Source organism: Muscardinus avellanarius (genome assembly GCF_963383645.1).
Source record: "Muscardinus avellanarius genome assembly, chromosome: 16".
Taxonomy (NCBI): domain Eukaryota; kingdom Metazoa; phylum Chordata; class Mammalia; order Rodentia; family Gliridae; genus Muscardinus; species Muscardinus avellanarius.
Window position 1 is genome coordinate 15,933,579 of NC_137802.1, and position 21,616 is coordinate 15,955,194.

Here is a 21,616-nt window from a genome sequence, read left to right on the forward strand (position 1 = left end):
AAGTAAGGGGAGTATGAGCTGGTGAGGGGAGTTACAGCCCAGCAGCAGGTGGGAGGGAAGGGAAGAAATGAGAAGCCCAAACAGGCAGTTTCCAAGTCATTTTATTCAGAATTTTGTGTTTGTTTCCTGAATCAATAAATACTATACAAAACAATGTAAAAATGGCTACCATTTTCTCTCCCCTGCTCCTCCCACCTGGGGACAATCCCCTGGGCAACCTCACTCAGGGGTCCTCTCTGCAGATTTGGTCCAGCAAAATGAGGTCAAGTTGACAGTCATCTAGCCCCTTAAGTCATTTTTAGGGGATTTAGCCGAGGTGGGAGCGCCTCTGGGATTTAGAGGTGACTAGGTTAGGGATATGGATTAGTGTTTTTTGGGAGGAGACGGCGCCTGGGGCAAGAGCCTACCCCAAAGAAAAGGGTGTCTAAAATGTTCACGGTTCCTTCTTTTGCCTCAAAAAGTGACATTTATTCAAAGAAAAAAAAAATGACAAGATGTCCATCCCTTGGCTCCCTTCCCTCCCCCCTCCAGCTGCTCCTCAGCCCCCAGAGTTGAACCCTGGCTGGGGCTAGGTAGCAGGACAGCCCCTTTCAGATGAGGTCAGCAACATTGAGGGGCATCTCTTCAATGGAGGTGTTGTAGAAGGTTTCAATGTCTCGAAGAGTCCTCTTGTCTTCTTCTGTCACCATGTTAATAGCCACACCTTTACGGCCAAAACGTCCACCTCTACCGATTCTGGAAAATTAGTGTCATTGATACGTTAACGGTGATGGGGAACGTCAAAGGCTTCAGGGCAGGGCAGAACAAGCAATCCCAGACCAACACTCACCTGTGGATGTAGTTTTCCCTGTTGGTGGGAAGGTCATAGTTGATGACTAAAGAAACCTGCTGCACATCAATGCCTCTGGCCTATGTTAAGAAAGATGACAAATTCAGCCTATGAAGGAGGCTATAATCTATCCAGAGAGAACTTCAGCATACATATAGGCAGCCAAAGGAAGGCAACGGAATGGCATCCCCTGTTCCCAAAGACCTGAGGCCTGCCAGATTTTCTTCCAAGTTGCTACTTTCCTGAGAGAGGCACTAGTTAGCCCCTTGGAGAGGGAATCACCTTGGAATTGCCCCTTTCCAGTCTTCTCTCAATTCCTCTACTCACCAATAGGTCAGTGGTAATCAATACTCTGCTAGAGCCAGACCGGAACTCCCTCATGATGACATCTCGTTCCTTTTGGTCCATATCTCCATGCTAGAAATGAAAGTAAAGGATGCAGAAGGTAGTCACATGGGTTCTGGGAAAATGCTGACATACAGCTTTTGATGAGGAAGAGAACTCACCATGGCAGAGACAGTGAAGTCTCGGGCGTGCATCTTCTCAGTGAGCCAATCGACCTTCCTCCGGGTGTTGATGAAGATGACTGCCTGGGTGATGGTCAGAGTTTCGTACAAATCACAGAGAGTGTCCAGCTTCCACTCCTGGAGGTGGGGAGAGAAGATCAGTCAGGGGCTATACCCAACACCCTACCAGCAGGCCCGCCTCCTGCACCAGGCCCCACCTCTCTCTCCACGTTGATGTAGAATTGGCGGATACCCTCCAGGGTCAGTTCTTCCTTCTTAACAAGAATTCGAATGGGGTCCCTCATGAATTTCTTGGTCACTTCAAGCACATCAGAAGGCATTGTAGCTGACAACAAAACCACCTAATGGAGAAAAGGTCAGACTCAGGGAGGTTTCTCCCTTTCCCCAGCTCACACCTAAAACCCAAGTCAATGCACAAAAAGGCTTCTTGTTCGGCTGGTTCCCCTGGTCCCAGGTATTGGACCTTCTTTAACCCCAACCACGCTGGTTACACTAGCCACACTATAGTTTTCCCCACCTGGGTATTGCTGTTGAGCTTTTGGAATATGTCATAGATCTGGTCCTTGAATCCACGACTTAACATTTCATCAGCTTCATCCAATACAAACATCTTGATGTACTTGGGAGCTACAGGGCAGAAAAAAATGCCAGTATGTAATAAGAGAAATACAGACTCTAGACAACTTTACATAAATGAAGAAGCAACAAGCAGTCTGCTCTCAGAATATAAAGATTGATCCTTTGCCCAAGACATCCCTGCAAAACCAGACAATATCAGCCCTGGGGAGTAGAACACTACCTGGGCTAAGACAACAGGGAATCTAGGCTCAGATGACACGCATGGGGTTCATCACAGAGCAACTTGTTCAAAGAAAAAACATAGAATCCTTGAAAATGAGACTTTCCTCAAACTCAAAGCCCCAGAAAGCATGCACAGGAGGTTGTTACCCAGAGGACTGGAAAACAGTACTCACACAGGTATCTCCGGTTAAGCATATCAAACACACGGCCAGGAGTACCCACGATGATGTGGGGAGCTTCCATCTGCAGCTTCTGCACCTCAGCACGCACATTGGTGCCCCCAATGCAGGCATGACAGGAGGCACCCATGTAATCTCCTAATGCCATGACCACCTTTTGTATCTGAACCCAGAAAAAAAGATACTTACATGCTAGTTCTAACTATGCCAGGCCCTGCCCAGTTTCCAATGCTTTGCACATTTTTTTTCCCCAATCACCTTAAAAGGTGTACTTTTTTGTAGTACTGGAGACTGAAGCCAGAAACATTCTACCTGAGCCACACCCAAGTCTTATTTTATACTTTATTTTGAAAAATGGTCTCACCACGTTGCAGAGGCTGGCCGCAAACCTGTAGTCCTTCTGGTCTCAGCCTCCCAAGAACTGGGATCACAGGTATATGCCACTATGCTTGGCTAAAATATGCATGATTTTGCCAGGTGTGATGGTATGTCTGTAATCCCAAAACTTGGAAGATGACAGGTTTGAAGCCAGCTTCAGCAACTTCCAAATAAACTGTTTCCAAATAAACATACAATAGGGAGAATGCCCTGGACTCTCCCCAGCACCACAAAAAAGGCGAGAGAAAAAAGGGGTAGGGACTAATTAATATTTCCCCTTTAAGATAATGTTGCTAAAAATGGCAGAAACAGGATTTGGACTCAGTCTACTTACTAAGTACCAAGTGTACAATAGTTTCTTTTGTGCTACTGGGGATTGAACCCAGAGTCATTCTAACTCTGAGCCACACCCCCAGCCTTATTTTTATTTTTTTTGGGTTGAAACAGGGTCTTTCTCACTTAGGTGGCTGAGTATTTGCTGAGGCCCGTGATCATCCTGTCTCAGCCTCTCTAGCACTGGGATCACAAGCATGTACCACCACACCTGGCCACAATGATTCTTAATGAACTAAGGTTTTCATATGGAGATGATTATAACCCTAACTTTCTGAAATCCAATCATGACCCACTTAGTTAATTTCACAGCAGCCAGTTTTATGAGCTGCACAATACACATCATGGCCCAATGCACCTTTGCTATAGAAACCAAACTAAGCAACACACTCACTTTCACGGTACTAGGGATTGAACCCAGGAATATTCCACCTCAAAACTACAACAGCCCCTGTCCTATTTTATTTTGAAAGGGAGTCTTGCTAGGCTGCTGGGAATCTCAATTGCTGAGGCTGGAACCTGTGATTCTGTCTCAGTCTCCTATGTATTGGGATTACAGATGTGGACCATCACACTCCGGGTCCTTTTACTTTTTGCGGTACTGGGGATGGAAAGCTGTACCCAGACGTAGTTTTTTTTTTTTTTTTTTTTTTTGCAGTACTGGGGATGAAACCCAGGGGCATTTTGCCAAGCCCCACTGCAGCCTTATTTTTTAGAAACAGGGTTTTAAGGAGTTGTAAAGGTCCCCACTAAGTAGCTGAGGGTAGCTGCAAACTGTTCTCCTGTCTCAGCCTCCCAAATGCTGGGATCACAAGCATGCATCACAGCACCTGGCTCAGACCTATTGTCTTTATGTTTCACTTTGAAACAGGGTCCCACTAAGTTGCAGAGGACCTCACTGAGTAGCTGAGACTGACCATGAATGAACCTGTGATTTCTCCGTCTCACTCAGCCTCCCAAGTGCTGGGATTACAAGTGTATGCCACCACACCCGGCTAAACTCCTTTTAGTGTCTTTGTGGAAGACTTCAAAATTTCCTCCTCGTGCCTCAGAAAATGATCTATTTGAGTTCAGGGTCTCTTTCCCTCTCAAGGTCCCAGAAGAGATCTAGGATCACTCCTGGGTTCAATCTCTTGTACCACAGAAAAGTGAATGCTATTAGCTTGGCTTCTATAGCAGGGGCGCATCGGGCCATGATGTGTATGCTGAATCCAGCATCAGGATATTATGTGCCCCAGGCATGAAACAGCTCTGGCCACCAACCAAGGCATCAAGCTAGGATGAACAAAGGACTGTCATCTGCTCTGCCCCTGACTGATATAAGAGTAACACCATCAATGAGGTGTCTCTTTGCCCATTGCCAGGGGGGTTCATAAAACAGCCACTAAACTTGCCTAGCCAGGTAGGCCTCACCCGGCAGCCTTCCCATTCGACTCAGGAAATGGGCAGAGGAAGTTATGGTTGTTTTGTTTGGGTAGGAAAGGGCTTATAATTACCACAACAAACCTCAGAGAGGGAGAAGCCATCAACCCATTTCCTCACCCTAGAGCCATCTCTTCATCCCCCAAAGTGGAGATTAGAGGGTACACCCAGATCTTTGTGTTGTTTACCCATAAACCAAGTGGATCAGGGAGGAGAAAAAAAAACCAAGCTCTTACCTGCTGAGCCAATTCTCGAGTGGGTGCCAGCACCAAGGCCTGAGTGGCCTTTAGGTCTAGTTCAATCTGCTGCAGAATTGATATGGCAAATGTGGCTGTTTTCCCAGTCCCAGATTGGGCTTGAGCAATCACATCATAACCTAAAACAGAAAAATGGGGAGAATCAGATGTGGTAGAGACCACACACTTTATAGTCACAGGGTGTTCAAGACCTAGCTTTGTTAAATCAACAGTTACAAACCAAGTATCAAGTGCTTGGCAAAATTTTACTTCACTCTAAGACAGGACACAATGAGAGGGCAAAACAAGGTTATTAGCTTACTCAGGACACCAAGTTAGAGGTGTAAAACCACAAGCTGTAAGAAAACCCCCAGTAATCCATGTGTCCAAGGCATGAACCAGGCATGGCACATACCAAAAGCCACGCTGGGATGAACGAGGGGTTGTTTTGCCCCTGGCTGATATGAGATGAGCACCACCAACTCGATGCCACTCCACCCAGGTCAGGGATAGCCCATCATCTATCCCAAAGCCCAGAGATCTCACCCTTGATACAAGGAAGAATGGCTCGCTGCTGGATGGCAGAGGGCTTCTCAAAACCATAGGCGTAGATACCACGGAGGAGGGACTCCGAGAGGTTCATGTCATCAAAGCTGTCAACAATCTCATTCCAGTTACTCTGCAGAATGCAAACAAACGAAAGCTTAACTAGAAGAGGCGAGGCTCAGAAGCAGATAAATCTGGTGTCTGCACCAAAAAGCAAGCATTGCCCCCACCCAATCCAGCTGGCTTCTAGATGTCTGAAAATTAACTCTACACACAACTGTGAGGTTTGACTTCTAGTGGGAAAAACAGGACTCAAATGACTGGTTTCAAAAATACCCTTGGCACTTCCTGTGTCAAGTTTTTTATTTTTGGTGGTAGTGGGGTTCCTGGAAGCCCTTCTACCTCCGGGCTACACTCCTAAGCCAGCACGCGCGACTGGCTTCGAACCTGCGCGTTTCTCCTGTCTGCCTCAAAAGCGCGGGGACTACACGCCCAGCTAACAACAGTTTAAAAAAAAAAAAAAAGCTAAGACTCCAAAGGAGTGGGATTTTGTAATTTTGGAGGATGAATCCTAAGTTCTGGTTTAATCAAAACTTAAGAACCTGAACTACCATTCCAGAAACCAGCGGAAACTGCTAGTGGCGTTGCCCTTCTCAGAGATGAAGAGCAGTGGCAACAGGTTCGTCTCACCTCGATGACGCCTTCGGGCTCCATCCCATCGGGGCCATTGTCTCTGGATCTGTTGATTTAAAGTAGGAGTTTTGTCCTGTGCCTAACTGAAGCACTTCAGCAACTGGCCATGCTTGATGCCATTAGACTTCACTCCCAAATCCTCCAACTCCAAGCAGCCCCCAAAGGACACTCAGGAGTTGCTTTTAACCCATCAGGCCTTTGCCCCATCCGACACGATGGGGTAACCCGCCTTTAAGACCCAAAGGCTGGAAGGACTGCCGCAGCGCTCATTGTGCCCGGATGCACTGCTCGCTACCAGGCCCACGTGTCCCAGGCAGGGCGGCTTTAGGCCAAGCGCGTGCACCTCCCACCGCAGATCCAGCGCGCCGGAAGTCCCGCCCTTCGCCTCCCAGTTCCGAGGGTAGGACATCCCCTTCCCCCCACGTCACTCGCCCCAGCCCTCCCCCACTCCCTCCAGCAGAGGCCCCCCCCTCGCAGTGCCCGGATGTGGGAGGCCGCGGGCGGTGGCGGCCTCGCGCACAATGAGCCCCAGCCGCGCTAGCAAGGGGAGAGATTGCACAACACCCAGAAGCGAAGCAGACTGGGGGAGGGGCGCCCCTCAGACCGCCATGTGCTCACTCCCTCGACCACCCGGGAGTGTCTCCCCCGCCCCATGGAACAATCCACGTCCCGCCCGCCCCCGTCGCGAAATGGCGTCGCCCTCCCATACCTCAGGCCGCTCACCCCCGAAGTTAAGTGGACCTGCCCATCCGCAGTTTGCCAATTGCCCGGCTTGTGCGGCAAAATGGACCCGCCCGCCCGGCGCCGGGTGGGCTCCTGGCGCCTCACGCGGCCGCTCCTCGGGGTTAGGCTCAGTCCTGGCCGTCAAGAAAACCAGCTCGCTGAACGGCCGGCGTCCCCGCCCCGACCCAGGCCGGCGCCCGGCCCGGCACCCCCGCCGCCGAGTGGTACCGTCAGAATGCGGCGTCCGCCGCGCGAGCCCGCCGCGGCCCGGCCACCGGCCGCCGCCCGCCGCCGAGCCGCGCCCGGCCCGGCCCCGCCGCCCCGGCCCAAGGAGGCCGGCCGGGCTCCCGCCTGAGGGGCCGGCGGCGGCCTCGCGGCTCCCCCCGCCCCCCGGCGGGCCCTCGGAGGGGCGGCAGGGTAAGCAGGCGCAACACTTTGCAAACGCCTTCCTTACCGGGAATCCTGACTCGCAGACATGATCCTTAGGAACTAGGGCGGAGTGCCCGCCTATCGACAACTTATAGAGCGCCCGACCCCGCCCCAGCCATCGCATTGGCTTGGCCGCCTCGGCCCCGCCCGCCGGCGCTCTGCAACTCGGGGTGACGTCAGTTCGTAGGCACTCTGGCTCGCAGCCACCATTGGGCAGCTTGAGCGCCTGTCAGGGTGAAGACCCGCCCCGTAGCCTCATTGGCTAGAGAGCCCGCCTTTCTCGCCGGTACGGAAGTGACATACGGGAGTGAGGCCTCGAGGCCTGGCAGCCATCTTGGGGCCCTGTACCCTTACACGTGCGGAGGCAATCGTGCCCTGGTCATGTGGCTCAGGAGGCCCTATCACGCGAGGGGGTGAGGTCTCAGTCTCCAGGGACTTCCGGGCTCCCGGGACAGCCACTTCCCTTTACCTGTGCTCCAGGTTTCTTTCCACAGAACCCAAACTTTATTTACATTTACCCCAGCAGCAAAAACAGATCCAACACCGCTCCCTGTGTTAAGTGTAGCGGGGATAACACAATCAGGAGCGTTACCCGTGGGGCTTGGAAGATTCCCTTGGCTGGAAGAAGAGTTGGAACCTACTTCTAACCTTAAGAGTATGGAGGTAGGTAGATGTTTATGAATCCTAGCAGGTCACCTCCCCACTAATCCCTCAGTGTCCTCTTCCTCAGCTTTCTCTCAACGCTCCTTTATGTCTGAGGCTTACTTCCTCTAACTTCTTTCTACCCTGAGCCCCTGGCTGGGGAATTTGATCGGTGTTGGTACTGCCTGAGCCAGGTATAGAAAGCTAGCTCCTGAAGTTTCAAGACTCAAGAAGAGGTAGCTAACAGCACAGGCTGAAAGAAGTCTTAGGATAGTGCATATCCACTGGTTTGAGGCCCCTTAAGAACACCACCACTTATGTATCTCCAAAGGATCCTTTATTGACCAGAGCAGGACCAGTGGTATTTATATATATATACACATATATATATATATAAAAAGTTTGAAGATCTGGCAGGCAGTAATCCCCACCACCCCACACTGATTTCCTGCCCCCTCCACATGGAAAGGGGAATGACTGACTGCTCCACCCAGGCCACAAGGCAACACTCCCCTGAAGAGGGAGAAAAGGGGTTTCCCCGTGGCCACCCCCTGCCCATCAGAAATCAACAAGTATTCTCTCAAAGAAAAAAAAAATATACAGAAGTCAATTTAAACATTTAAATATGAAAAAACCAAAGGGAATTGGGTGAGTAAGAGGCAAGAGAGTGAAGGAACTGGAGTTTCTTGGAAAGGGTCTCCCATGTCCCTTTGTCCATTAATGAGTCCAGGACCTGGGGTACGAAGCTCACACAGTGAGTTTGCAGTGACACAGCTCCTTGTAGATCTGCCGACGAAGTTTGGGCATGTCCTGCTGGGTGAAGCTGAATGGCTGAGACAGGGCCAGGTGCTTGCAGTACTGGTATTAACAAAGCAGGCCATGAGAACCATCTACTGGGCATCCTCCCAAGCCAGTTACAAGTTTCATATGAGATTTGTCTTTCAAAGAATATTCCCATTTCACATACAGAGGGAACTACACTCTGATGGCCTAGGGTTCAAAACAGCCTGGCTCCAAAGCTATTGTTCTTCGTATATAATATGATCAGTGTTATGTGGGAGAAAAATACATTGAATCAGGCATTGAAGAGGCAGCTGTACCAGGGCCGCTAGAGACCCAGTTCTACTATGGGATGGAGAAGCCCAAGCGAGAACCAATGAAATCAGGATTTCTGTGTTTTCACACATAAAGCTACTCCCTGTTCCACAGCTGGCTGTAGCCAAATGAGGCAACCACCTCTCAACCCGTTAACCCACTGACTCCAAAGCTGGAGGAAGATGCCCCATCATCTGCTTACCTGCAACACAAAGGCGCCACAGTCACTGTCATTATTCTGCCTGGCCACATTCTAGAGAACAGAAAGATAGACCCATTCACTTGGAGACTCCCACGGGCATGACTTCAATTTCTGCCCCCTGCCACTATCCCCACTATCACCCTATTCTCCTTCCCATGGAAACTCACCATTTTGAAATAACCTTTCCAGCCCTGGTGAAAATCCAGTCGGTCTTTCTTCACCGCCTCTGCCTGTAGATACTTGGCAATATGCTATATGGGGTAGGGAAAAAAAGAAAATGTGATGCCTTCCATTTCTGTACCCAGTTCCATACCCAACTGAACCTAGCATATGGTGGCATGGCAGACACCATGCCCGGGTTGCTCCTCAGAGACCCAAAGCCCACTGTTTTTCCTGGAACAGCTTGCCACTGGATCACTCTACCCTTTTCCTTCTCAAACCTTAGGGCAGCGGCGGTTTAGAGTGCGCTGTGAGTCAAAATATGTGATAGTGCGTCGCCTCACGTCAACAGAGATGAGAGACCAATGCACCTCCAAATGGATGGGAATCAGCAGTAGCTCCTTATTGAAGATGTCCACCTGAAGAGAGAGTGCCTGAGATCAGGTAAAACACACAAAGTCCTGCCGATTGCCATAAAGGATCTGAAGAGGAAATAAAGAGTAGGCAAGGGAGGCAAATAGAAAAACACAAGACCTAGGCCCTGGATCGGAAGGCAAGACCAGCATCTGGATGTTTAAATTCTTAAGGGTGAGGGAGGAAGGCAGGAATAAGGAAGCATTTTCAGAACACACAAGTGACAAACACTTGGCACATTAAAGGAAGTGGCCAGGCCCCAGGGTTCAATCCCCAGTACTGCAGGGGGGAAAAAAAAGACTGGCATGGTGGCACACACTTGTAATCCCCGTACTTGGGAGGCTAAGACAGGAGAATCTCAGGTTCAAGTACAGTCTGAGCAAATAATGAGGCTCTCATCAACCTAGCAAGACCCTGTTTCCAAATAAAAATAAAATAGGCTTGGGGGCAGAGCTTGGATGTAGAATGCCCCTGGGTTCAATCCCTAGTGTCACAATAAAAAAAAAATAAGTAAATAAATAAAAAGACTTAAAAAAAAAAAAAAGGCTAGAGATGCAGCTCAGTAGTAGAGAGCCCCTGGGGTCAATCAGCAGTACTACCACCACCAACACGCACACAGGTGATTACTAGGTAAGAACCCAGGATTCTGAAGCCAGACTGTCAGGGTTCAAATCCAGCTCCTCAACCAGGTATGATGGTACATACTTGTAATCTCAGTATTTGGAGGCTGAGAGAGGAGTATCAGAATTTTACAACCAGATTCGGCAACCTTGTGAGGCCCTCTGCAACTTAGTGAGACTGAGTTTCAAAATAAAAAATAAAATTTGGTTTGAGGTGTAGCTCAGAGGTACAATACCCCTGGATTTAATCCTCAGTACACACCATAAAAAAAAAAAAAAAAAATCAGCTCCTCCATACAATGGACTACCAGGCCAAGTTATTTAATAACCTTTGTAACTCAGTTGCCTTATATGTAAGAGGGTGAAAATAATAGTATCTGCCCTTATCCATACTGAACTCCATGGATGAAGTAAATGCTCAATCAATGCTCACAACAACCCTACCAAAGTTCTCATGTTCCACCTAACGAGGAGGAAGCCACAGTTTAGAAAGGCTCAAAATAAGACGGACATGGTGGCACACACTTGTAATCCCAGCATTCGGGAGGCTGAGACAGGAGGATCACAGTTTGCAGACAGGCTCAGCTACTTAGGGAGGCCCTTTGCAACTCAGTGAGACCCTGTTTCAAAATAAAGAATAAAAAATAGGGCTGAGGGTGTGGCTCAGAGGTTGAATGCCCCTGGGTTTCATTCTCAGTATCACACACACAAAAAGCTCAAAATAGAGCCAAGCTTGGTGGCATACACCTATAATCCCAGTATTTGGGAAGCTGAGACAGGAGAACTGCAGGTTTGAGGACAGCTTCAGCAAGTAGTTAGACTCTCATCAACCTAGTGAGACCCTGTTTCCAAAAATTAGGCTGGGAGTATAGCTCAAAGGTAGAATGCTTCTGGATTCAATCCCCAGCCCCCCCCCCCAACACACACACACACAGCCAGGTGTAGTGGAGCACACTTGTAATCCTAGTACTTGGGAGGCTGAGACTGGAGGATCACAGGTTCAGGACAGCCTCAGCAATTTAGTGAGGCTCTCAGCAATCAAGTGACAGACCCTGTTTCCAAATAAGAAATAAAATTGGTACAAGGATGTAACTTGGAGGTAGGATGCCCCTGGGTTCAATACCTAGTACAAAAAAAAAAAAAAGGTTCCAAATAACCTGTACAAGGTCAGAGAAATTAAGAAATTGCAGGAGAAAGATTTTAACCTGAGTATACAGAAGGCTAAGTTCTTTTCACTGTGAGTCACCTTTGCCTCTTTTGGAAGAAACAAGGCCTACCAGGTCCCTAAGGGTTTCTTATAAAATGGAGACAGAAATTAAGAAATGCTGGAACCAGACCGGTGTAGAGCACATGCCTACACAAGGCACTGGATTCAATCCTAGCTCTTAAAAAAAAAAAAAAAGCCATATTTATATGGTGGCACACACCTCAATTCCCAGCCACAAGGGTCTCTTGAGCTGAGGAGTTTGAGCCCAGCCTGAGCAATATAGTACCCCAATACGCCAATTTAGCACACCAATATGATATAAGTAAAATAAAATGCTGGAACCAGTCGGACATGATGGCACATGCTTTTAATCCCAATACTTGGGAGGCTCAAATAGGAGGATTGCATTCTTGGCCAGCTTCAGCTATTAGGCCCTCCGCAACTTAGTGAGACCCTGTTTCAAAATAAAATATAAAAAGTAGGTCTGGGAGTATACCCCAGAGGTAGAAAGTCTCTGGATTCCACCCCCAGTACCACACACACACACACACACACACACACACACACACACACACACACACACAAATTAAAATTAAAATGCTGGAATCAATCTTCCTACATACTGCACAGTCTGGCCTTTCAATTACAGATAAACCTGTGGCGAAAATAACTCAATTTTCTTCTCTCCCAAATTTCCAATTATTTAAGACCAAAATCCAGGCATTGTCCTCCATTCCTCTCTTCTTCATTTCCAACCTGCCTGAAAGTCCTACTGGTTCTACCTGTGAATCGCATCCTACCTGTTAACCATGCTCACCTGCCCCTTAGCACTCCAGTCCAGCTACCTCACCTGGATTCTTGTGCTCCTCTACTACTTGAAGTAATAGAAGAAGTGCCTGCTTCTACTCTTGCTCCTTTTTAATCTATCCCTAAAACAGGAGTTTAAAGCCTGAGGCATCACTAGCCTGCTTAAAACTTCAATGCCTCCTCAGTATACAAAGAAAACTCTACCCTCCTCAGCCTACTATATATGCCTTACATGATTTTCTCTCTGCTCCAATCAAATAGCCATCCAACAGTCCTCTGATTCCTCAACTATGTTCTTTTTCTCTTTGGGTCTCATGATCTTGCTACTCCTTTTGCCTAGAACACTTCCTCACCCACCCCCAAAACATGACTGGCTCCTCATTCCAGTCTCAGCTATGGGAGGACTCCTAGATCACCCAATCTAAAGTACCCATTCCCCATGCTATCGCATTATGATATAAGTAAAATAAATATAAGTTTTTAATATGATATATGTTTTTAATCTGTCCATAATGACTGCCAGCTGAAATTTAACTTATCCTCAAGAAGTTTTCTTCATTTAGTACTATATCCTAAGTGCCTAGAATGGTGCCTGGCACACACAGAACATTGAACATTTGGAAGATTAAATGAACAGCGTTGAGAAAAGGGCTCATAAAAAAAGTCCTAAGCTAGGCATGGAGGCACACAACTTGAATCCCAGCTACTTGGGCGGCTGAGGCAGGAGGACCACAAGTTCAAGGTTAGCCTCAGTAAAACCTTGTTTCAAAAATAAAAACTAAAGAGCCGGGCATGGTGGCGCACGCTTGTAATCCCAGCATTTGGGAGGCTGAGACTGGAGGATCGCGGTTCACAGGCAGCCTCAGTTACTCAGTGGCCCTCTGCAACTCGGTAAAACCCTGTTTCCAAATAAAGAATAAAAAAATTGGGGAAGGGGGTGTAGCTTGGAGGTCAATTGCCTCTGGGTTCCATCCCCAGACACACACAAAAAAATAAAAATAAAAATAAAAACTAAGCCGGGTGTGATGGCACACTTGTAATCCCAGTACTTGGGAGGCTGAGACAGGAGGATCACAGGTTCTTGGCCAGCCTCAGCTACTTAGGCCCTCCACAATTTAGTGTGACTCTCTGTAAAGAATAAAAAACAGACTGGGATGTAGCTTGGAGGTAGAATGTTCCCAGGTTCCATCCCCAGTACCACAAAAAAAGGGGGGCTGTGAGTATAGCTAAGAGGTAGAAAGCCTGTGGGTTCAATCTCCAATACCAATCAATCAATCAATCAATCATAAAACTCCAATTCTTTAGAGGCAATGTGTTATATAAGTAGATGTCAATTCAGAACTCACATTTTTGGTCCACCTTTTCACCCCATCATAACCCTTGGTACGGAGTTTATCATAGAAAAAACTGTTGAAGAAATGCACCTGTGCCAATGACATGAAGGAGATGGATGGAATTAAGACTTCGGCGCCTCCCACCAACCTCCCCTCCCCCTTCCCAGTCTATTCCACTTCAAGCTCCAGGGCTTGGTTCAACAATCCCTACTCCAATAATTCACTAATAATGTTAAAAAAAATGTGTGCGTGTGTATATATATAATTTTTTTTTTAATAGACAGGCTCCCACTTCTATTCTTGGAGTTAGCCAAAAAGAAAAACACTAAAAATTGGCAGAAAGGAAAAGAATTGGTAAGTCCAGAGCCAAGCTGAGAGATTTGAAATAGGTTATTGTCTACCACCTCTTCCCCCAAAACAGAAACCCTCTCATAGAATGGAAAAATGAAAGGGACTGAACAAGGTGTTTAGAATTGCAGTTTTTCAGCTGGGCATGGTAGTGCATGCCTGTAATCCCAGTACTTGGGAGGCTGAGACAAAAGAATCGCTGGTTTGAGGATAACCTCAGTAATGTAGCAAACTCTCAGTAATCTAGCTAGACCCTGTTTAAAAACAAAAAATAAGCCTGGCGTGGTGGCGCATGCTTGTAATCCCAGCATTTGGGAAGCTGAGACAGGAGGATCGTGGTTCACAGACAGCCTCAGCTACTACTTAGGCCCTTTGCAACTCAGCGGAGACCCTGTTTCAAAATAAAATTTAAAAAATAGGACTGGACGTGTAACTCAAAGGTAGAATGCCCCTGGGTTCCATCCACAGTACCGCAAAAAATATAATAATAATAAAATTAAGCCAGTGTAGTAGTGCACACTTGTAAACCCAGCACATGGGAGGCTGAGACAAAAGGATCATTCAGGTTTGAAGCCAGCCTCAGCTACTTAGGCTTTCAGCAACTCAGTGAGACCCTGTTTCCAAATGAAATATAAAATAGGTATGGGAGTGTAGCCCAGAGGTAGAAGGCCCCTGGGTTCCATCCCCAGTATCACACAATCAAAATAAAAAATAAAAACAAAAAATAAAATGGAGCCGGGCATAGTGGCATACACATGTAATTCCAGTACTTGGGAGGCTGAGATAAGAGGATCACAGGTTTGAGGACAGCCATAGCAAGCAGCGAGACTCTCATCAACCTAATGAGACCCTGTTTGAAAATAAAAATAAAAGCTGGGTGTGGTAGCACATGCTTGTAATCCCAATACTTAGGAGGATCACAGGTTTGCAGCCAGCCTCAGCTACTTAGTGAGGCCCTATTTCAAAATAAAGAAAAGGCCAGGCATGGTGACGCACTTGTAATCCCAGCATTTGGGAGGCTGAGACAGGAGGATTAGACAGGTTTGAAGCCAGCTTCAGCTACTTAGTGAGGCTCTCAGCAACTTAATGAGACCCTGTTTCCAAATAAAGTATAAAACAGGTCTGGGAGTATAGCCCAAAGGTAGAAAAGCCCCTGAGTTCCACCTCCAGCACCACCAAAAATAAATAAATAAATAAATAAATAAAGCTGGAGTTATAGTTTGAAGGCAGAATGACACTGGGTTTATTCCCCAGTTTCACAAAAGGGGGGGGGGGCTTAGGTAGAATAACCCTGGGTTCAATCCCTAGGACTACACAAAAAATAAAGTGGGCTGGGGGTATAGTTCAGAGGTAGAATGCCCCTGGGTTCGCTCCCTAGTCTATCTCTTTTTGTTTCTGTCTCTGTAGTTTTTCTAGGGTATAAAGTATCTCATTGGGCCTACCTTTTCAGGAACAGTGTCCATGACCAGGTCTCCATACATGTTCATCACCTGGGGAGAAGAGGGGAGGTGGCTTGCCATGGAAAGTGTGGCATGGATGCAGGGCTCCCCCATGCAGAATGCCCCAGACACCCTGCTCCCTGAGTCTCCTCTCACACTGTTCCTATACCTCTTCTCACCTGGTCATTGAGCCAGTTCTGTCCATACAAGGTCCCCAAGTCGTCCATGGTCAGCACATGCCGCTTATAGGATACTCGGAAGCCCCTCACCATGGCATTGCCTGGCATCCGCTGGTACGACTGGATGAGCTGTAGTACCAAGCCCTTTCTGAGTAGGCCAAAGGTGGAATCACACAAGAGATGATGGAACTGGAGCACACAGAAATACCTACTACTTCCTAGAATAAGAATCTAAAGTAACTCTTTTTTGGGGTGGGGGGCACTGGAGATTGAACCTGGGGCATTCTACCTCTGAACACAGCAGCCTTTTTTTTTGGGTAGTACTGGGAAACTGAACCCAGGGGCATTCTACCTTGGAGCTACACTCCCAGCCTTATTTTAATTTTGAAACAGGGTCTTGCTTGTTTGACGAGACTTACTAAGGCTGACTGTCTCAATTTCACAAATGCTAAGATTACAGGCATGTGCCACTGTGCCTGCCTTTTTTTTTTTTTTTTTTTTTTGCAAGTCTGGGGATGGAACCAGGAGCATTCGATCTCCAAGCTACACCCCTGCCCTATTTTTTATTCTTTATCTTGAAACAGGGTCTCACTAAGTTGCAGAGGGCCTCACTAAGTAGCTGAGACTGTCCACGAACCGCGATCCTCTGGTCTCAGCCTCCCAATGCTAAGATTACAAGCGTGCGCCACCACGCCCAGCTGATCATGTGTCCTTTTGATGACCTGCTAAAGACTTGCCTCCCAGAAAGAGGTACATAGGCATGCAAACATTTCAGGGTTCCAGGTAAAGTCCTTCTCTGTTGGTTTATGGGGACTTGACCACCTAGCCTACAGATTCCTCGCCTTCAACTCTAGTTTCCTCTTTCCCAAGCTTTTTCTTAGAGAAAAAGCAACAGTATTCTCTCCCCATCTCCTAGGTCCCAGTCCTCTTCGGAAGAGCATCTTCCCTTCAAGCCTTACCTGGAAGGTGTAGAGAACTCCTGCTGGAAAATGTCCTCCAACTTCTCCACTACTTCATCAGTACTGAGTGGGATGAGGCTGCCATAAGTCTGAAGGAATTCATCCAAGATGCCTGAGTGAAAAAAGGAAAGGGGAAAGTCGGACTCTGACCTAGGAGTTGGCCAGGCGGAAGGAGGCTAGGTCTTCTAAGGCTTACTTTGCACACAGGTGACATGCTCCTCCCGCAGTGGACTGTGCTGGCCAGCTTTCTCCCCAGGCCGCTCTGCCTCATCTGCAGTGCCCAAATCGGAGCCCTGAAAAAGCTCCTGAGCCACATGGTCCCCGATGCTGCACACATTGCTGATGAGGATGCTGGCATCCGGGGGTGCCAGGTTGCGCTCCCCTTCTGGCCCAGGTGGTCCACCAAAGCCATTGGGTAGAGTACAGGAGAGAAGGCCTGTAACAAGGCAGGGGAAATACAATGAGGACAAGACAGTGGCCCCAGCGGAAAACAATGGGAGGACTAACTGATGCACACAAATGATTAAGACCACAAGAAGGATGACTTGAAGCAGACTCTACCAATATAAATCTTAAGGAACCGAGCGTGGTGGCGCACGCTTGTAATCCCCCCCCCCCCCGCACTTGGCTTGGGAGGCGGAGACAGGAGGATCGCGCTGGTTAGAAGCCAGCCTTGCTGGCTTTAAGAGACCCTGTTTCCAAATAAAAATATAAAATAGGTCTGGGAGTGTAGCCCAGAGGTAGAAGGGTTCCATCCACAGTACCACAAAAAAAAAAAAAAAAAAAAAAAAACCTTTAAGGAATGAAGACCCTCAAAGCATAAAATAAGGATGTGTGAGAAGTCCTAAAGGAAAATAAAGTAGGACTTCCTATTCACATACAGGATAAAGGAGAAAAAGATAGGATTCAAAGATATAAATCTCAGGGATATTTGTTAACTATTCTATGCTTAATGCAAGCCTAGTACCTAGCATATAATAAAGGCTCAGTGTGCCAGGTGTGGTGGCACACGCTTGTAATCCCAGCATTCGGGAGGCTGAGACCGGAGGATCATGGATTGCGGACAGCCTCAGCTACTTAGTGAGGCACTCGGTAAGTTAGTGAGACCTTGTTTCAAAACAGGGCAGGGGGTGCAGCTCAGAGGTAGAATGCCTCTGGGTTCCATCTCCAGGACCCCCCCAAAAAGAATTAAAAAGAATTAAATGACACCCAAATACCTATCAGTTGATGAATGGTTGGATAAACAAAATGTAGTATATTCATATACTGGAATATTATTTGGCCATAAAAATGAATAAAAGGAGCTGGGCGTGGTGGCGCACGCTTGTAATCCCCGCGCTTGGGAGGCTGAGACAGGAGGATCGCACATGCCTAAAGCCAGCCTCAGCTGGTTTAAGAGACCCTGTTTCTAAATAAAATATAAAATAGGTCTGGGAGTATAGCCCGGAGGTAGAAGGCCCCTGGGTTCCGTTCCCCAGTACCACCAAAAAAAAAAAAAAAAAAAAAAAAAAAAAGGTCTGGAAGTATAGCCCGGAGGTAGAAAGCCTGAGTTCCACCCCCAGTACCACACACACACAAAAAAAGTGAATAAAAGGCCATAAAAGGGCTACTTAGTGAGGCCCTCTGCAACTTAGTGAGATCCTGTTTAAAAATAAAGAATAAAAAATAGCCAGGCATGGTGGTGCACGCTTATAATCCCCGTGCTCGGAGGTGGAGACAGGAGGATCAGGCAGGTTCGAAGCTAGCCTTGCTGGCTTAAGAAACCCTGTTTCCAAAAAAAAATTTTTTTAAATAGGTGTCTGGGAGTATAGCCCAGAGGTAGAAGGGTTTCCAGGAACCCCAGTACCACAAAAAAATAAAAAATTAAAAAATTAAAAATTAAAAGTAGGGCAGGGGGTGTAGCTCAAAGGTCAAATGTCCCTGGGTTCCATCCCCAAACCCGCAAAAAAAAAAAAAAAGGCTCAGTGAATTTTCGAGTATTTAGTAATGATGTTAATAAATTGACCTGGTGTGGTGGCGCACACCTGTAATCGCAGCAACTCAGGAGGCTGAGGCAGGAAGACGAAAAATTTGAGTCTAGCCTTGGCAACTTAGCAGGACCCTGTCTCTAAATAAAAAGTAGAGAGTCTGAGGATAACTCAGTGGTAGAGCATCCCTAGATTTGATCCCTGCTACCCCAAAAAACAAAAAATAAATGTACAGATTATATATTAGGAGATGTCCCGCTCCATAACGATGAGAATAGTGCTTTCTGGGGATGTACATGTACAGGCTCTTATCCTGAGAAGCAGAAGGAGGATTTGAAGACTGGCCTTTCTCATCTGTACTTTTTTTTCTTTTGGTACTAGGGATTGAACCCAGGGCATTTTACCACGAGCTACATTCCCAGCCTAACTTTGTTTATTTACTTATTTTTTGCAGTACTGGGGATGGAACCCAGAGACATTTTACCTCTAAGCTATACTCACTGCCCTATTTTGTATTCTTTATTTTGAAACAGGGTCTCACTAAGTTGTGGAAGGCCTCACTAAGTAGCTGAGGCTGTCCACGATCCATGATCCTCCGGTCTCGGTCTCCCGAATGCTGGGATTACAAGTATGTGCCACCACGCCCAGCTAACTGTATGTATTTATTTATTTTCCGGTACTGGGGTGGAACCCAGGGGCATTCTACCTCCGAGCTACACCCCCCAGCCCTATTTTTTTTTTTTTTTTTGGTGGTACTGGGATTCCTGGAAACCCTTCTACTTCCGGGCTACACTCCCAGACCTACTTTATATTTTTATTTGGAAACAGGGTCTCTTAAGCCAGCGGGCTGGCTTCGAACCAGCGCGATCCTCCTGTCTCCGGCCTCCCAAGTGCGGGGATGCCCGGCGCCAGCCCTATTTTTTATTCTTTGTTTTGAAACAGGGTCTGAGTTGCAAAGGGCCTCACTAAGCAGTAGCTAAGGCTGTCCACAAATCGCAATCCTCCAGTCTCAGCCTCCCAAATGCTGGGATTACAAGCATGTGCCACCACGCCCGGCTTAACTTTATTTTTAAAACAAGGTCTCACTAAGCTATTGAGGCTGGCCTTGAACCTGTGATCCTTCTGTCTCAGCCTTCCAAGTACAAAGATTATAGGCATGTGCCACCATACCCTGCTTTCATCCCTGCTTTAGATCACAGGACACCAACTTAGGGGTTCAGTTTCCCGGCCTTCTCTCCTAGGCTAGTTTCTTGCTTGAAGTGAAGCTTAGTGGCCTTTTCTCAACTGTTATGGATCCCTCACTCTGCTTTCCTTAAGCTTGGTTCTCACCACAGCAAGAGGCTCCTGGTGCTCCAGGCTCTTAACCCTCCCCACTTCACCCCACCCCTTTCCCACCTTACCCGCATCAGGGTCCAGAGGAGACTTTGGAGTCCACCTTAGTCCATCTTCCTCCATGGGGAGCCCAGAGGGCACTGGTGGAGACCCTCTCACCCCATCATCAGCCATGAGAGCACCTAGCAGACCCAGCCGGGGTGGGGGTGGCCCCCGGGGGGAGTCAAAACGACAGCAGGGGGATGGCACCTGTGGCGTTGCACCCCCTTCCTGGGGTGAGAGATGGTTCTTGGGGTGTGTGAGGCTTCGCCGCCGGCCACGGTGGCGCCCCCAAAGCTTCCAGTGGAATGTCAGCGAGGTGCTTTTTGAGTAGAGCAGCATCTGGAAGGCTCTCATGGCTCTGCGGCGGCGCTGTGAACAGGTTTTCCGATGAGTGGGGCGGGGAGGGCGAGGCCTTGGGGAGGCTCCTAGTTGACCCCATCTAGGGGGCAGCCTCCAAGCTGCCACTTCATCCTCTTCCTCTTCCTCTTCTTCCTCCTCCTCTTCCTCCTCTTCACTAGCTGAAGCATCAAAAGAGGGCCGAGGAACAGGGAGGCGTCTGGCTGGCACTGTGGTCCCTGACCCAGGGTCTGGCCCAAACCCTCCACCTGACTTGAGTGGGGGTTTGGGGGGTGGGGGCCAACGAAGTCGCTCCCGCCTGGGACTTGAGTAAGCTGTGCCGGGTCTGGGAGGCTCAGGCCCCCAAGACCCGGTCCCTTGTATAGTCTCTTTCATCTTCCAGTACCCTGTAAAACAAAGGTACTAGAATCAGAATCCAAACATCCTGCCCCTTCTGATCCTGCCTCTCTTCCTCAGCATGACTCTTCTGAATTTGGGTGCAAATAAAGAAAGAGGGGAAAACCCCCACAAAACTAACTTCAGCTCTGCCCAGCTAACGTGGTCCATGAGAGGCCACTTAGAGTATGTGCCATCATCTTGCCCTTACCCAAATAGAGGTAAGGGAAAACCAGCTAAACAGCAGGCTTCAAGGATCTTACTTCTCAGCTTCCTGACTGAAATTAAGTATTTTCAGGCTGTACCTCTATTTTAATACCACCAGAGGTGTCCTCTCAGTGCCTAATATGGGCGAGTTTGCTCAAGGCTCTCAGCACAGGAATCCTGACATGGTACGGATGTACCTCAGAACACAACTTTCACAGGGAAATTGTTCTGAGCGGGATGACCGTTCCTTCCCACTCAGAATCAATGAGGGGGGCGGAGTGAGCACTCCAGCATCTCAGGTGGGAATGGGAATGCCAGGGTTAGGGTTCAGGCGGCAGAGTTTGACAAAAGGGAAAAGGTTTTGAAGGAAACTAAAGGAACGAATCCGTGCTTAAGCAACCGAATCAAGGCGCTGGGACGGGACAGAACGGAGCCGCCCCAGCCAGGTCAGCCCAGCCCCCTCTCCTGCTCCTGCCCCAACCCCGACCCCAACCCCAAGCCCGGGGACCAGAATTCGTCCCAGCGCCGTATGGTCGTACACGCTCAGACCTCTTAGCGCACAAGGGTCTTAAGAAACCCCTTCGAGCGCCGGTTGGCCCCGGAAAGGTGGGAGCGAGGCCCAAAAATGGCAGAGGCCACGCAGGGCGGGGGGAGGGGAAGGGGCGTCCTCACCGGGAGCGGGGAAGCCGGGCGGACGGGCCCAGGGCGGGCGTCTCCGCCTCAGGCTTCCCGGCTCATCTCTGCGGCGCCGGCGGCGGCCCCGCCACTCCTGCTGTCTGGAGGTGCAGCCGTCTCAATTCAAGATTCCAACACCTCCGGGGCGCGAACCGTGTCG

The 21,616-nt window shown here is 48.4% G+C and overlaps 2 protein-coding genes and 1 long non-coding RNA gene across 4 annotated transcripts in view; all 3 read right to left on the reverse strand.

Moving 5' to 3' along the window:
• The window catches only part of LOC308275117, a 562,357-nt gene that overhangs the window by 481,757 nt on the left and 58,984 nt on the right, over positions 1-21,616 (reverse strand). The window lies entirely within an intron of this gene.
• Positions 591-7,220, reverse strand: EIF4A1 (eukaryotic translation initiation factor 4A1; the record flags this gene model as incomplete). Of its 2 annotated transcripts, none has more annotated exons than XM_080713146.1 (11): positions 591-735; positions 830-909; positions 1,157-1,246; positions 1,336-1,473; positions 1,554-1,697; positions 1,874-1,983; positions 2,331-2,499; positions 4,706-4,845; positions 5,252-5,384; positions 5,942-5,990; positions 7,045-7,220. In XM_080713146.1, 11 exons carry the CDS (start codon positions 7,218-7,220, stop codon positions 591-593), a joined length of 1,374 nt encoding a protein of 457 aa, XP_080569272.1. The 2 variants fall into 2 exon arrangements, with proteins under 2 accessions (XP_080569272.1, XP_080569271.1); XM_080713145.1 differs by having other exon boundaries at positions 7,122-7,159.
• Positions 8,486-20,577, reverse strand: SENP3 (SUMO specific peptidase 3; the record flags this gene model as incomplete). Its single annotated transcript, XM_080713116.1, has 10 exons — positions 19,869-20,577; positions 16,698-16,937; positions 16,502-16,613; positions 15,543-15,690; positions 15,367-15,414; positions 13,589-13,666; positions 9,476-9,613; positions 9,203-9,286; positions 9,036-9,086; positions 8,486-8,596 (listed from the first exon to the last, which is right to left on the reverse strand). Exons 1-10 carry the CDS (start codon positions 20,572-20,574, stop codon positions 8,486-8,488), a joined length of 1,716 nt encoding a protein of 571 aa, XP_080569242.1. The 5' UTR covers positions 20,575-20,577.